Consider the following 16,359-nt stretch of genomic DNA (forward strand, 5'->3'; position numbering starts at 1 on the left):
CCCCCACTAATCCCTCTTTATCCTACTTGTATTATAAACTGGGATCTAGATCAAACGACTCCATTGACTCCTCACTGTTCTCTAAATGGGTCATCACAATCGGAGACGAAGATCTGCCCAAAAAAATACTAGACGGCTGGGCGGTAGTACGCAGGGCGGTACCCAGCGAGCGATGGCGTGAAACACAGTTTAAGCTCATGCACAGGGCGATCTACGGCTTTAATATACCCCCTCATCCCCTGGCACCGGATCGCATATTGGCATGTCCAAAATGCCAACTGCCCTCCACTGACTTCCTGCATGGCATTTGGACATGCCAATACACCCAACGTTTTTGGGCACGGGTTCTGGCGCTCCTCCAGACGAGATGGCAGGTGAGGCTGCCTTTATCGGCACAACTGCTCTTGTTCCACTCTGCTCCAGAGTCAGTGAAGGTGTCCTTGGCTCTGCATGCTTTCATTTTGGCTGCCAAGAGATGTATATTACAACACTGGCTGCAACCCTCTCTCCCTACTGTATCGGAAGTGGTGGCTCAGATGAAACACTTCCTATTCCTGGAGAGAATAGAATGCGAGAGGGTAAAAGAAACAAACGCCAAACGCTTTTTTAAGAAGTGGAAGACTTTTATTGTGAAATTTCTCTCTAACCAAGAGATCGGGGAGTTAATGCAGCCATTCACCGGCACAAAATGGTACCTTACAGCCGAATTGGCTGGAACGTTGGGTCGGTTGAGGATTACAGGCAACCAGGTGTAACATGTACATTGTATTACATACCAGCGATTACTTTCACTAGCTGCATCTGTGGAAGGGGTGGGGGAGGGTAAGGGGGGCTTTCTTTCGTTGAACTTGTTTGGGAAATTGTACTACGTGTCTGACTATGTTTGGATCGGTAGTTTGGGCACAAGATGTAAATGTGCCCGAATACCACTGTGTATCATTTTATTTGAAATTAATAAAATAAAATAAAAAAAAATAAAAAAAAACTAAAAAAATACTCCTCGGAATACCCCTTTAATATTGCTCCTTCACTTTAAGATTTGCCATATAGAATGCTGTGTGAGGAGCCATGTTGGAAGTCTAGGAATGGTCTGGTTGTCACCCTGTTTTCCCTGAAACAGAGTCAGAAACTATGGATAGACTTCTCACATAAGAACAGTACGGGCACAATTATTTATAAGGGTGCCTTCACACATACCGTATCGCTGCGTATTTATCGCACAAAACTCGCATGAAACTCACACGAAAGTAGCTGCGTTTTTTGCAGTGTTAAACTCTCCTGTGAAAATCATGTGAAAATCAAAAGTGGCATGTAAAAATCGCACCAAACACGCACCTAAATCACACCAAATACACATACACTGACTTTATAGCAATCAGTATCACTGTGGATTTATGAGCGAGAAACTCGCAGCGATAAATACGCAGCGATACGGTACGTGTGAAGGCACCCTAAGGTGGAATTGTGTACTGAAAGCCCTAGGAGTATAGTCTCCAAGCCAGGAAAACCAACCCGGTTAGGTCAACTGGCCTGTTGAACCAACTTGCTTCATAGAAACTCCTCTGGATTAAAATGATAGCACAGAACAGTCCATATAATTATATTATTAACTACAAAGTGTCAAAGTCTAAGAAATCCACAAGTTTATTGTAAAAAGTGCATTTGTGCTTTTTACAGTTAACACATATGTATTTGAGGTAAAATTACAGCATCCACCAATCGGTCACAGTATGATAGTATGAGGTATAATCCAAAGCTCCTGGGTCATAATGCTAAATTTGTATCCAGGCCTTTTACCCTTTAAGCGCTGTTTGTAATGCTGGAGATTTCTTGTGTTTCAGCCTCTGCATCTCCTATAGATAGACGCACTTACAATATAATATCCCTCACAGCAGATGCAATACATTTCTCTATCTCACATACTTCCCTCCATGTATCACTGTATATATTTGATCTGTCACATGAACACTGTAAATACAGTTAGACATGCGTCTCGGTGTATCTTATACCCAGGAGGTCGGCCTCAGATTCACTCCCTGATCATGAATGAAGGTCTTTATTTGCCTTGTCAGCACTCTGTAATGGAAAGAAGATGGCCAGTATTTTATAATGTGTGAATGCTTTGTGCTATTGCACTAATATAATAAAATATAGTATCAGACAATTTTTTTTTTTTTTTACCTTGTTATTTTTTTCCAGTTCTTCCAGTTCACTATCCCATCCCAATAGTTGTACAAGGCGCTTCACCCCACTGGTGACTTCTCCCAGCTCCAACACATTGAGCCCATCTGAACTGTCCAGGAAAGGTCCCACAGGGTCACGATTGATGAGGACTCGGGGTGTAGAGCTCCTAACTGCATACACCAGACTGGCAAAAGGCTCCACCTACAGAATCATATACATTTCAGATACATAAAGACAACATGCCTCAAAGTAGATAAAAATGGTCATTCCATTAATGTTTAGCTTCTCTGCAATATCTACATGCAGTGCATGCAGGCCAACAGTCCCACAATTGGCAAGACAGTCCAGCAAACTTGGCTACAAAAGGTTAGCATTTCCTGAAACCGACCTAATAGTTGATCTATTCGATTTCTGTTGCCTAACCATCTTAGTGTTGTAGCAACCACATGAGTTCCTATCTGTGTGACTACCAACATCTATGGCTCTCCAGCTGTTGCAAAAAGTCAAATACCATCGGGACTTTATGGGAATTGTAGTTTTTCTGGAGGGCCACAGGTTGAGGAACTGTTCTTTGAGGTTTGTACGTTCTCCCTGAACTTGATTCCTTCCCACCCTAAATGCTGCTTCTGTATATGACTTGTATGGGGAGAATACTTTATGTGCAATCCCTTCCCCCCCCCCCCCCATTCACTAATAATGTGACAAAATATATTTAATGTACAGCACTGCGGTGTATGTTGTACACCTTTGTACTATGTACATTCTATGGTGGGGAACGTTTTCCCTGTCAAGGGCCATTCAGGCATTAATAAAACATTTGAGGGCCATTCGGGCATTAATATCATTCAAGCTGTTTGCAAACTAGCAAACTAGCTGTTTGCGGCAGCTAGTAGCGTGGGTTGGCAGCAAAAGTATTGTTTGTAAGACAAAGTATTGTTCCCCTAATGCCCCTGTTATTGTAGTCAACCCTCTGTGATGCCCCTAGTACCTGATGTGAATTCTTAGTGATGCCCTGTAGCCAGAGTTAACCCCCAGTGATGCCCCTGGTAGCTGTAGTTAACCCTTATTGATGCCCCTGGTAGTCCTTATCAACTCCCAGGGATGTCCCTGGTAGCTGATGTTAACCCCCAGTGTTGTCCCTGGTAGTCTAATTACCCCCCCCCCCCCCCCAGTGATGTCCCTGGTAGTCTAATTAACCCCCCAGTGATGTCCCTGGTAGTCTAGTTGACCTCCACTGTCTGTACCAAATAAAAAAATAAACATCCCACTCACCTTTCCTCCGCTCCCACGCTGCCCAGGTCCTCTTCTCTCTCTTCTGTAGTCTGTGCTGGTCTTCTCCTGCAGGCGGCGCACGATGAAATGACGTCATGCACGTGGCCCGGAGAAAGAAGACATGCGCCACTCTGGTGGGGAAGGAGCCTGCACACAGCATCCTCCTTTGGTAGCGGTCACATTCACAGACACATGAGGATGCTCTGCGTGCATCGGGATGTTTCAGGGGCACCTCACCCCAGTTCTAGATCATTGGTCAGCTATAATAAACCAGTTATTACACTTTTGCTTATAACCTCAAGTGATGTGCCCATGACGAACAGGAGATCCGCCCGGGGAAAATCGGTCAAGTGGAGGAAAAAACGTGCAGGTAGTTGCTCTCCAAAGAATACAATGTCAGGTTTGATGAGACCTTTACAAGCTGAGCAGCGAGGGACTTCAGACTTCATTACAGCGTCCTAGAAAAGTGCAAAACAGTTAAAATAAAATGTCATCATTTACATGGAAATTAAAGGGGTTGGACACTTTATAGTAGAATAAGTCAGTGTACAGTAAGTGTATTCACTGTATATACAGACAGCAGCTACCTTTGTACCTCAAAGAGCTGTCCATAAGATGGCAAACATGGAGGAGCATGTGACCATGCCCCACCACCGAGGGTCCACCATAGCCATATACAGGATCAGTGGTGGACACTTGGGGGCAGGGCACAGTCACATGCTCCACTATGTTGGCCATCTTATGGACAGACTCACCACAGAACAGGACAGCACAGCCTGGAGGAGGGGAGTCTGATTTTAGCTCTATGAGGTACACAGGAAGCTGCTGTCAGTATATACAGTGAGTACACTTACTAATACTGTACACTGAACAATTTTACTATAAAATGGCCAAACCCTTTAATGCATGTGTAGATATTTGCACAGAAGTGCTAGCCTATATCCATCTACATTTATGCATTTATGCAAGTCCTAATAAGTAGGAACCAGTAAAGGGCTTACCTCCAAAACCTACAATGCTAAACCATTCATCATGACTACTTACACGGAAGGTTTCTCCAGGGTACTCTTTTAGGCACATGGTGCACGTGGATGAAGCAAATGTGCCATGGGCTTCCACCAACTTCTCGGCAGGAATACCCGCAGCTTAAAAACAAAACCTGACATAAGTATATTCACTGACCAGTGATTGCGATATTTTGTAAGCTTCATTAATGCTTAGAAGGCTGACAATATTCAGTCTCATTCAGGAAAAAGTCTCAAATGACATTAAATATGTATTCTGGTATTTTAATGCTGCAAAACCTGGTGGCTAATTCAATACAATAATCATATACAAATAATATTTATAGACTAAGGAGCGCTTTGCACCCACCCAAATCACCCAAAAACAGGGGATTCCCACAATACCTGTTCATAGTTTCATTAACTAAGAAATAAGTTTACAGTTTCCCACCTCTCTCCAGTCCGTCAATGTTCTGTGTGTAGAGACGTAGCAATAATCCTTTGTTATGCAGAAGGCGCAGGAAATAATGTGCTGCATTGGGATAATGGCGGCCAGGTAGCAGCTCTTGGGAAAGGCGTAAAAAGGGTTTGGGTTTGTAACGCCTGGAGTAGTGGATCCACTGGACCGGCACCAGCGCTGGCACAAACCTCACCAGGGAGCGGAGTCTAAGGGGCCGCTGGTTTTCACCAGAGCCCGCCGCAAGGCGGGATGGACTTGCTGCGGCAGGCGACCCCCAGGTCGCTACCCCTGGCTTGGTTGCTGGTGACGGCAGGCGAGGCGTGGCAGGAGCAGTAGGCAGGAGATGGCACTGGCAAAGGTCTGCAGGTGAGAGCGCACGTGACAGGCTGAACGCAGGAACAGATGGAGTGACAGGGAAACAGGAACCAGGAACAGGGACTAGGGACCGGGTAACGGATAGGACTCAGGAACAGGGACTGGGACCAGGTAACAGATAGGACTCAGGAACAACAGGGGGCTGGGCCAAACGCTATGGGAAGCATGTAGAGGCTCCAACACTAAGGACAGGGCATGCTGGGATTTATAGGGGAGTGATTGGGTGCAACTACCAATTAGGAGCGCACTGCCCCTTTAAATCTGAGACAGCCGGCGCGCGCGCGCCCTAGGAGGCGGGGACGCGCGCGCCGGCCGGCACAGCGGGAGACAGGAGCGTGGAGAGGTGAGGCGCCCCCCGGGGCCGGGGGGGCAGCAGCGCCGGGTCCCCGACTATGGACACCGGCTGCTGCATAGGGCAGGTAGCGGTCGCGGCGGCGGCCCGGAACGCGGGACGCCGCCGCGGCCGTAACAGTACCCCCCCCCTTTGGCCTCCCCCTCTTTCTTGCCTGCAAATGGCACAGGAAGCCACAAAGTCTTTGACATCTTGGGATAGGCTGGGCCACCAGTAGTGGCGAGAGATCCGTTGGCCGGTCTTACGGACTCCCGGGTGCCCGGCCTCCAACGAGGAATGTCCCCCAGTTCAAAATACCTCTTCGAAGCGCAGGGTGAACCTGAGTCTTTCCGGGGGGTACTCTCTGAAGAGTGGAGGTGACGACTGGTACTAGGCGATCAGGCGGTATAACGTGGCAAGGGACCTTCTGTAAGTTCTTCCGGTGGTGAGAGGACACGACCTTAGTCTTGGGTACGGGGAGAGGGTACACCTCGGCAGAGAAGGCATCCGCCGAGTCTTGGTCTTCTGCCGGTAGGCCGGATAAAGGCTTGGCCGGGACAGGAAATGACATAATACACTTGGTCTGAGGTGACTTGAGACACTGGTGGGAACAGTCCTGACCCCAACTGAGAATCTCCCCGGTTCTCCAGTCCAGCTGAGGGGCATGTTCTTGTAGCCACGGGAGTCCCAGGAGGACCGCGGGGGAAGAATGGGGCAGGACGTAGAAGGATATCTCTTCTTGATGTGAAGGACCCACCTGGAGGACTAAAGATGCGGTCTGGTAGGACACACAGTCGGTAAGAATTTCGCCCGTGACCGAGGAGATAGTCAGGGGCCTGGCTAGTCGGGTCACGGGTAGCCGCCATCTTTGGACCAATGTTGCCGCAATAAAACTGCCTGCTGAGCCAGAATCGAGGAAGGCAGTAGTCTGATGATTTTGTCCTGAGGGAGTCCGGATGGAAACAGGCATAGACAGACTTGGAATGGTGGCATTCGCACCTAGGGACACCTGTCCCACCGGACCTAGGTGCGAGCGTCCTCCGGATGTTTGGGGACGTAGGGAACATCCCAGCCGGAAGTGATCGGAACCACCGCAATAGAGACAGAGATTCTGCTCCAGGCGCCGGATTCTTTCATCAGGCGTCAGGTGAGCCCGTTCCACCTGCATAGGAATCTCAGGAGAGGGCTGGGACATCGAAAGGTCAGGATTCTGGAAAACCGGCGCCAGCTGGGGGTGGCGACGGGAATGGGTTAGTAAATGTTCATGCCGAACCTCCTCCTCCCTCTCCGAAAAACGAGTATCAACTCGGGTGGCCAGTAGAATGAGTTCGTTCAGGGAGGTAGGCAGGTCTCGGGCAGCGAGCACGTCTCTCACTCGACTAGACAGGCCCTTCTTGAAGGTGGCCAACAGGGCGGCCTCGTTCCAGTCCAATTCAGCTGCCAGGGTGCGGAACTGGATGGCGTAGTCACCGACAGAGGAGCTGCCTTGAGAGAGGTTGAGGAGAGCAGTCTCGGCCGAAGAAGCACGGGCAGGTTCCTCAAAGACGGAGCGAAACTCGAATAGGAAGGCCCGGAGATTGGCAGCAACAGGATCATCACGGTCCCACAGTGGCGTGGCCCAGGCCAGGGCTCTACCCTCTAATAGGCTGATGATGAAAGCCACTTTAGAGCGCTCGGTGGAAAACTGACTACTCAAAAGTTCAATGTGCATGGTGCACTGAGTCAGGAATCCTCTGCACAACTTAGAGTCCCCAGAGTACTTGCTTGGGAGAGCCAGTCGGAGTGAAGAAGCAGCGTCAGGAGATGGTGTGCGCTGGGCAGTAGTCTGCTGCTGTAAGGCGGCAGTGAGTTGCTGGATCTGCTGTGACTGTTTCTGGATTTGTTGAGCCTGTTGCGCGACCACTCTGGCGACGTCACGGAGATCTGGCACCTCGCCGGGATCCATGGTTGGAGCCTACTGTAACGCCTGGAGTAGTGGATCCACTGGACCGGCACCAGCGCTGGCACAAACCTCACCAGGGAGCGGAGTCTAAGGGGCCGCTGGTTTTCACCAGAGCCCGCCGCAAGGCGGGATGGACTTGCTGCGGCAGGCGACCCCCAGGTCGCTACCCCTGGCTTGGTTGCTGGTGACGGCAGGCGAGGCGTGGCAGGAGCAGTAGGCAGGAGATGGCACTGGCAAAGGTCTGCAGGTGAGAGCGCACGTGACAGGCTGAACGCAGGAACAGATGGAGTGACAGGGAAACAGGAACCAGGAACAGGGACTAGGGACCGGGTAACGGATAGGACTCAGGAACAGGGACTGGGACCAGGTAACAGATAGGACTCAGGAACAACAGGGGGCTGGGCCAAACGCTATGGGAAGCATGTAGAGGCTCCAACACTAAGGACAGGGCATGCTGGGATTTATAGGGGAGTGATTGGGTGCAACTACCAATTAGGAGCGCACTGCCCCTTTAAATCTGAGACAGCCGGCGCGCGCGCGCCCGAGGAGGCGGGGACGCGCGCGCCGGCCGGCACAGCGGGAGACAGGAGCGTGGAGAGGTGAGGCGCCCCCCGGGGCCGAGGTGACAGCAGCGCCGGGTCCCCGACTATGGACACCGGCTGCTGCATAGGGCAGGTAGCGGTCGCGGCGGCGGCCCGGAACGCGGGACGCCGCCGCGGCCGTAACAGGGTTCATGTAAAAAATAGCTTAGATCGAATATAGCTTCAGGATATGGGAGAGAATATTCCTGCAGTTTGCTGTACAATCCACTAGTAGGCGACCTGAGGCAAGAAGAGAACAAATTACATTAAGGGTGGGTTCACACGTACCGGATCGCAGCAGATTTCAGACTGCGAGTTCCGCAGCGAAATCTGCTGCAATTCCCGGTACTGTCATTTTGCATAGGTTTACATACTCACAGTGGAATTTTCATCCCGCTGCAAGTAAGTAAAGCCCTATCCTGCTTAACCCGCCATGGCCCGGTGAATACCTGTCCAAGCTCCCGCCTGCTTCTGCGGATTCCAGCTACCTGATGTCCCGGGATATCAGGGAGCCACAGAAGCAGGCCAGAGCGTGGACGGATAAAATATTCACCGGGTCACGGCAGAGTAAGGGAGATAGGGCTTTACATACTCGCAGCGGGATGAAAATTCCGCTGAGAGTATGTAAACCTATACAAAATTACAGGATCCGTGAAATCCGCTGCAATCCTGTACTGTGTGAATGAGGATTGCCTGCACTTTTACTTATACAGAGCTGTATATTTTGTAGCATGGAATACTATGACCCTATGGCACTCTGGATCTTATTTCACAAATCACATACATGACAGCATCCATATGTTGTTCTTTTTACCTGAAATCTGGGATCCCACTGTCTGTGCTGATGCCAGCACCGGCCATGACTAATATATGGCGGTAGGTGCCCTCCTTTATTTTCTCTGCCACATCAGTGAGCGATAGAGTGTTGCTCCTAGTGCTATGAGCTTGCACCTGTATGACACTAGAGAAAGCACAGATGGAAATATATAATTCAAATCATATACATTTACTCAGTTTACTATGGTCACACAGAAGAACATATCCCCAAACCTTATATAATAAAATTGATTACATTATGGCAAGAGAGACTTTTAGTTATAAATCCGAAAAACCCCTTTAAAGCATAAGATTCCTTTTCTTTATATCTGTTCGATAGCACAGAACATATAGGACTTTTACAGTATCTGTTACTTGCCTGGGATGTGAGGTAAATCCAGCTTTGCTGCCAGTCAATAGTGATAATCTATTTCGGCCAGTATGTGGAGGCAGCTGAATTAGGTTTGCATGGATCCTTCGCCCTAAATGAAGGAGTTAAAAATTACGAAGGTGGTAATGTAATAACATGAAGAAATTGCAGGTCAGTGGAACAGGCATGCCGCCTGAATATAGGAAATTGTCCTTACCTCTTACTAGTTGAGATGAAGCCGCCACCAGAAACAGTTTTTTAAAAGATGGTTGGTAGGAAACGCACAGCAAAGCCATATTCCCTGAGACTTACACTGTGTATGTGAATGCCAACAAGATCTCCCTCTTCTGAATATATATATATACTGTATATTATGGCATCCAGAGAGAAGCGCCTACAAAGGACACTACATCAGTGACTGCTGGGTTACCTGTGCTGAAATCTGACATGATATCTGAGCATAGAGCTAGGACATGAATGTGTGTGGAAAGTTGTGTTTCCTGTGCTGGGCTGTCACGTGTCAGACGCCTGGGTCCTCCCTATTGTGCACTCACACCAATAGGCTCCTAGTAGGGTCAGTGCGGTGGGTGTGAGCCAAGCTGGCAGCTCTAACCTTGACTCTGCACACTTGCCCAATTAACCTCTGTGCTGCTGAAAGGACACAACTAGAAGAAGAATTGCCCTGAAATGTGCACACATCTGTTACGGCGGCTTTGACATACTGCTTGATTCCATGTTTGCCTAGTAAAAAAAAAAAACCCCTTTTACAGCAAGACATTTACCATTCAGGCTGCTGGGAAAGCTGAGTGACTACAGTGCGGCGCCACAATGGTGACCACAGACCTGATACTGCATGATACACACAGTATATCACTGATGTATTTAGGGTGTAATATATGGTCAATGTATCCTTCATCAAAGCTCCACACAGGTCGTCACCCAGCTTTCCCAGGCCGCCATATCTGCATACATCCCCAGTTTTCATATTAAAGAGTAAATAGATTTGTTATCTAGGAGCCAGGAAAAGAATCTGGGTTGTTCCTGGGATCCCTGGGAAGCTGTGACTGACAAATCTACCATGTTATACTAAAACAGCAAAATTCTACATGTACCTAGTTAGACGGATATACCTTTTAGGGTTCCAGGAAAGCTCGTTACCAAATCATGAGAAGGTGTAATAGAGATGGCTGAACATTAGTGTCACTGTCGTTATAACTTTCAAAATCTAAATCAATAGTAGATGTCATATAAAGCAAGTTAACAATTTACATTCATTTATTAATTTTTTTTTTTTCACATCATGGAGAAAACGGCACTTCCTGTTTTCTGACTCTTTTTTTAATTTTTAAAAAACAGGAATCAGTCAGAAGACAGGAAGTCCTGTGTATCCCAGGCCATCTGAGCGCTCACAGAGAGAAGGTAGTCATGTGACTGACAGACACATTGAGCTGTGACTCTGTACTCTCTGTCCTGTGTTTAAACCAGGACCAGTCAGAAAATCTGCCTTCTAGAGACTAGACCTGGATTTCTGGTAAGTTCAGCTTTGTTTTACAGCATGATAACAACAAAAAAATGAATCGAATGTATATTGCAAACTTGCTTTATATCCCATTTACTGTTGATTTAGATTTTGAAAGTTATAACGACTGCGACATTTCAGATCTGGATAAATCCCCCTTATCCAGTAGGAATTACCTGGGAAAGCGGTGTTACACTTTCTGTAGGATCCTGCAGTGGATAGGGCAATAAGTGTAAACCAGTGCTTCCCAACCTTTTCCACCTCGGGGCACCCCATGGAAAAAAAATTACCTCGGGGCACCCCTACTAGATAATGTTCTACAAAATAAGGAAACCGGCATACAGTGACTCACAGGTGACGTCTTCTTTGATCTGAGGCGTCACTTTCCCTTTTCCTCTCCATCCAGTCCAGTCCTCCAAGATGATTTCTTCCAGATACGTTTCATCTCTTTAGAACCTGCGATACAAACATCTTAGGCTCCGCACATTTCTAGCAACTTCCTTTCCTTTCTCCCTCCTATAGGCTCCCATAGTAACTGCGCTGTTTGGTGTTATGTGCAGTAAAGCGAGTAGGAATGTGGGTTGCCCCCTGTATGTAGGATCCCCTGCTGTGCCCCCTGTATGTAGGATCCCCTGCTGTGCCCCCATGAACTAATAATGCCCCCAGAAGTGCCCCCCCGTGAACTAATAATGCCCCCAGAAGTGCCCCCCATGAACTAATAATGCCCCCAGAAGTGCCCCCATGAACTAATAATGCCCCCAGAGGTGCCCTCATGAATTAATAATGCCCCTAGAGGTGCCACCATGAACTAATAATGCCCCCAGAGGTGCCCCCATGAACTAATAATGCCCCCAGAGGTGCCACCATGAACTAATAATGCCCCCAGAAGTGCCCCCATGAACTAATAATGCCCCCAGAGGTGCCCCTAAAAAACAAACATCCTACTCACCTAATCTGCGCTGTGTGGCTGCAGACAGCAGCTCTCCTCCTCTTCTGGCTCCATCTTGTGAGCCGCAGGGACGGGACCTCCGTCAGGCGTGATGACGTCACATCATCACGCCTGCCGGAGAGGTCACATCCCGGCATCCCATAGGCTGCAGGTATGAAGTGCCAGCGGCCTATGGGAGTGAATGTAAGAGCAGGACGCTGACAGGTCCTGCTCCTACATTCTGCTCACCTTAAAGAGGTTATCCAGCGCTACAAAAACATGGCCACTTTTCCCCCTACTGTTGTCTCCAGTTCAGGTGTGGTTTGCAATTAAGCTCCATTTACTTCAATGGAACTGAGTTTCAATACCTCACCCAATCTGGAGACAACAGTAGGGGGAAAGTGGCCATGTTTTTGTAGCGCTGGATAACCCCTTTAATGTTCCGCCCCGCTCACTGTGCGGGCTGAACATCAAAGTGATCCGTGCATCCCGAGGAGCTGCGCGGCCACGGCACCCCTGGCGGGTTTTCCCGGCGCCCCAGTGTGCCCCGGCACCCCGTTTGGGAAACGCTGGTGTAAACTAACAATTGCACCAATACCATATAGCATATATACACACACACATAGCAATATTAGTGTAATGTGTCATCAACAGCCTTCTCCATAGGGCACTGTTCATTCTGGTATTGAAGGGAATAGACTCTAGACCCCGATCCTTTTGCTGAATTTCCAGTTTTGATGGTGAACTCATATACTTGTACTTTTGCTGCCGAAGACGGAACAGGGGGGTATTTCAATGTCTGGCTTTATGCAATATGTGATGGACCCCCAATTCCAAAGAAAAATAAATAGAACCAAAAAACACAAAATAAAGACACAACACATTGTAATCAGGTGTCAAATGGTCACAATTTTATTTAAAATCACATGACACTGAAAATCGCAGACCCCCGACTCACGAAGAGTCACCCTCCAGAACTCAGGCGAGGAAAACCCCCCTGTGGAGGAAACCTCGAGGGAGCCATGTCTGGAGAGTTGCCCCTCCCTTGGGCTTAGACGATAATACATTAGCACATTTTGCAAAACAAAAATAGACTATAAATTTACTACACTTGATGTAATAGAAATCTTGCTGCCATATCTGTCACCTTATTAAATGCTAGGCGGAAGTCCCCCTTCTCTCTTACAGATCTAGGTCCATCTTTTAGGAAGAAGCAGACAGCCCCTTTTTCCCCTTCTAGAACCTCCAAATAATATCAAGGATAGGAGAGTAAAGTAGTCAAAGCTCAAGGTCCTCTGGCACATCCAAGATGGCACTGATCCAGGCTGCGCAGCTTTCTTTTATGGAACCTTCTTTATGACATAAGCGATTGTCATCACAGTTCATGGTTGCCATGGTGACCACAGTGATCTGAAGTATTAATCCTTTAGTGACTAGTGATGCACATTACTACAGAGGTCAATAAACACACTTCTGACCCAGCAGCTTATGGTTTGGGCACTAAGGACACTAAGTAAAAAGCTAAGAGATTACACGGGTTGTAGATATGATGTGAGATGTGAGACCAGTCCTGTAACAAGCACATACCTCTATATGTGTACTCCCAAAGAAGGACACTTATGGTCACTACACTGCACTAACACAACTTGCTCACGTCCTACAACGGCTCTATAACTGTCAGGGACCGCCCTGCATACAGCGTCTGTGGTTGTCATGGCGAGGCTGCCACTACTAAACATGGCTACTTTTCCGTTTTGCAGGACCTTGTGGTGTTAGCGCTACCCTTTCTTAAAGCAAATGTACCACTAGGTACATTGCTGTGTGTTTTTTACATAAACAGACCAGTGACCCCGTTGATGCTGGTGCCGCAATCCTTTTTTTGAACTGCCGCTTGGTTCCTGTGAATGGCGCTGGTCTATTCCCGAGCACCACCCCGGCATGAAGCACTAGGGGTGGGCCCACTGTCCCCCAATTTGACGATCTCCTCTCTCTGATGTAGCTCCATTGATACTAAAGAAGCTGTGTCACAGAGGGGAGGGGGTTTGTCACAATCAAGGCGGCGTCCGCCCCCAGTGCCTCAGGCCTGGCTGGTGCTCGGGAATAGACTGGCGCCATGCGCAGGAACTGGGCAGCAATTCAAAGGACCGCGGCGCCAGCAGTGGTGTGTTCATGTAAAAAACACAAAGCAATGTACCTAGTGGTACATTCGCTTTAAGATGGAGGATGCATGAGGGACAGATACATGACGGTTATCCCCAGACAACTCCTTCAGCTGCAATCTACAATATAGCGACTGTGATTTGAGGATCTCTTGGGAGCATGGCTGTACCAGTTACAGTACAGGTATTAGGAATAATGACAATTTTTAATGTATGACAGCAAGCAGAGATCTTGAAAACTGTTGATCCTGAAAATGTATTGGAAAAGTTCATACAATAAATAGACTAGGTTTAAACTAGCTTGGTCATTCAAGAGATTGTCCCACCAACATTTATCACCTATCTGCAGGACTTTAGGATAGGTGATGATAATAAGTCCTTTATCTGGATGAAGAGGAAGTTTCAGGTGCACACTGCCACTCAATATACTGCTGAATATAGCCGAGTACAGCGCTCAGTTTCATAGCCAGCAAAGAGAATGAAGTGTGTACATATAACCGCTGCTGTATTTGAACAGGAGACTTGTGACCCCTGGTTTTGTGATTACTTGGCCGATTACCGGCTGTTCTGGCTGATAATCGTTTGGTGTAATAGCGCCTGTTGAAAGACTTTGATCAGCCGACATTGTGCATGACAGCGATGACATTGATATATCACAATCATGACAGGGATGGTCTGCTGCACGCCACCCTGCATAATAGCAGCAGCGGCAGCAGACTTCAATGGACCACCCAGACAATCTAAGGATCATCCAGGCAGCCCCTGCTGCTGCTCCCCGTCAGGGCCGTTTCTGCCATGAGGCAAAGTGAGCACTTTGCCTCAGGCGGCAGATTCTTGGGTCCCTAAGGGGGCAGCAACTCGGCCTGTCATTTCAGTGAAGTCAGTCTGACAGTGCCGACCAGCTCACTGAATGTTGTGTTAGGTGCTCTTGGCGTGAGCAGCGGGCGGCAGCCTCCCTATCTACAGTATCTGCCCTCCTGTCAGTCCTCCCCAGTGCTTAGAATTATCTGGTCCAGGACCTGTGTGCGTTCTGTGCAGCTTCATCATCACACACAGGTCCTCAACTTCATCTGCATTTGGAAGCTGGTGCGGTGTTTGCTGGGCTCTTGGTGCTGCTGTGACCTGTCAGGACCTTCCTAACAGTGCAGACTGCTGGTGTTCCCCTCCCCCCTACCTGACCACCTCGCTGCTGCCCTTCTCCTCCTCCTGTGGGCTGGTGTCTGAGGCTGAGGTCTGGTGAGTGCTAAGGGTCAGGGAGTGATGGGGTAAGGGAGGTCACTGGACCATGTAACAGAGCAGATTCCCCCTGATGCTCTGGACCCAGGTTACCCCCTGCAGCCCCATAAGCCATGTGTTTAGTGTATGTTCATATCCCTGGGGAGGTCAGATTGTGGTCAGGTACCAGGAATTGGAGCCATGAGTTCTTGTGGGACGCTGCTAGTTACACTGCTGCCATGTTTCAGGCACTTGACCAGTACATTGTGTGTTCTATATTGCACTACTTTAATTAGAGGGCACAGTATGTGACGCTATTATACTTAGGGGACGTGGTAAGGGGCACAGCATATGGCACTGCTCAGGGGATGAGTTGTGTTTGGCACTATTATAATAAGGGGTATGGTATGTGGCTGCATTGCATTTAGAAGATCCAACATGTGGCACTCGTCAGGGGGGACTATGTGTGGCAGCATTATGTTCTGGAGGCGCAGCATTTGGCAGTATTATATTCAGTTGGCACAGTGTGTGGCAGCGACTACATCATTACAGGGCGTACAAATTTTACAAAGCTCAAACAATCGTGTGGCCTATTAAAGGAATTAAACATGGCCGCTTTCTTCCTGAAGCAGAACCTTTTCTGTCCTCAGTTTCAACGTACGTTCCCACTGCAGAATCCGCACAGAGACTTAAAGCGGAGTGCACCAGGCGGCCTCTGCTTTAAAGTGACTGTACCACCAGGCCCAGGCTGAAGCACTGGAGGCGGGCCGACCCACCCTTAGTGGGAGGAAAGCCTAGCCCCTCTATGATAGGGTTCCATTGATTCTAATAGTGTCACGCCATGGAGGGGCTGGAGTTTCTTCCCACTAAGGGTGGGTCTGCCGCCTCCAGTGCTTCAGCCTGGGCCTGGTGGTACAGTCACTTTAAGTCTCGTCCGTTCCATAGGCTCAGTGATATTTGCCGGCGGATTCCAATACATCTGCCCAAAGGATGGACATGATTGAATGTACCTTCAGTGTGGCTTTGCTGCTAAGTTCCATTGAAAGGAATGGAGCTGTACTGTAATACTGCACACAACCTGAGGATAGGGGTGGTGCTGTGTTTTTAAGAAAGTAGCTGTGCTTTTTTAATTCTGGAGAACCCCTTTAACTTCATGATGGTTGCCCACATATTCCTTTTTACATGGGAGGATGGAAGCAACTA

General features: G+C 48.5%; 1 protein-coding gene across 1 annotated transcript; it reads right to left on the reverse strand.

Moving 5' to 3' along the window:
- Positions 1 to 1,620: 1,620 nt before the first annotated feature.
- SIRT3 (sirtuin 3) lies at positions 1,621 to 9,841 on the reverse strand. The gene is made up of 9 exons (XM_069965691.1): positions 9,553 to 9,841; positions 9,345 to 9,447; positions 8,964 to 9,110; positions 8,296 to 8,389; positions 4,912 to 5,050; positions 4,501 to 4,601; positions 3,753 to 3,914; positions 2,182 to 2,385; positions 1,621 to 2,076 (listed from the first exon to the last, which is right to left on the reverse strand). Exons 1-9 carry the CDS (start codon positions 9,629 to 9,631, stop codon positions 2,041 to 2,043), a joined length of 1,065 nt encoding a protein of 354 aa, XP_069821792.1. The 5' UTR covers positions 9,632 to 9,841; the 3' UTR covers positions 1,621 to 2,040.
- Positions 9,842 to 16,359: the final 6,518 nt, after the last annotated feature.

Source organism: Dendropsophus ebraccatus, chromosome 4 (assembly GCF_027789765.1).
Source record: "Dendropsophus ebraccatus isolate aDenEbr1 chromosome 4, aDenEbr1.pat, whole genome shotgun sequence".
Lineage (NCBI taxonomy): Eukaryota > Metazoa > Chordata > Amphibia > Anura > Hylidae > Dendropsophus > Dendropsophus ebraccatus.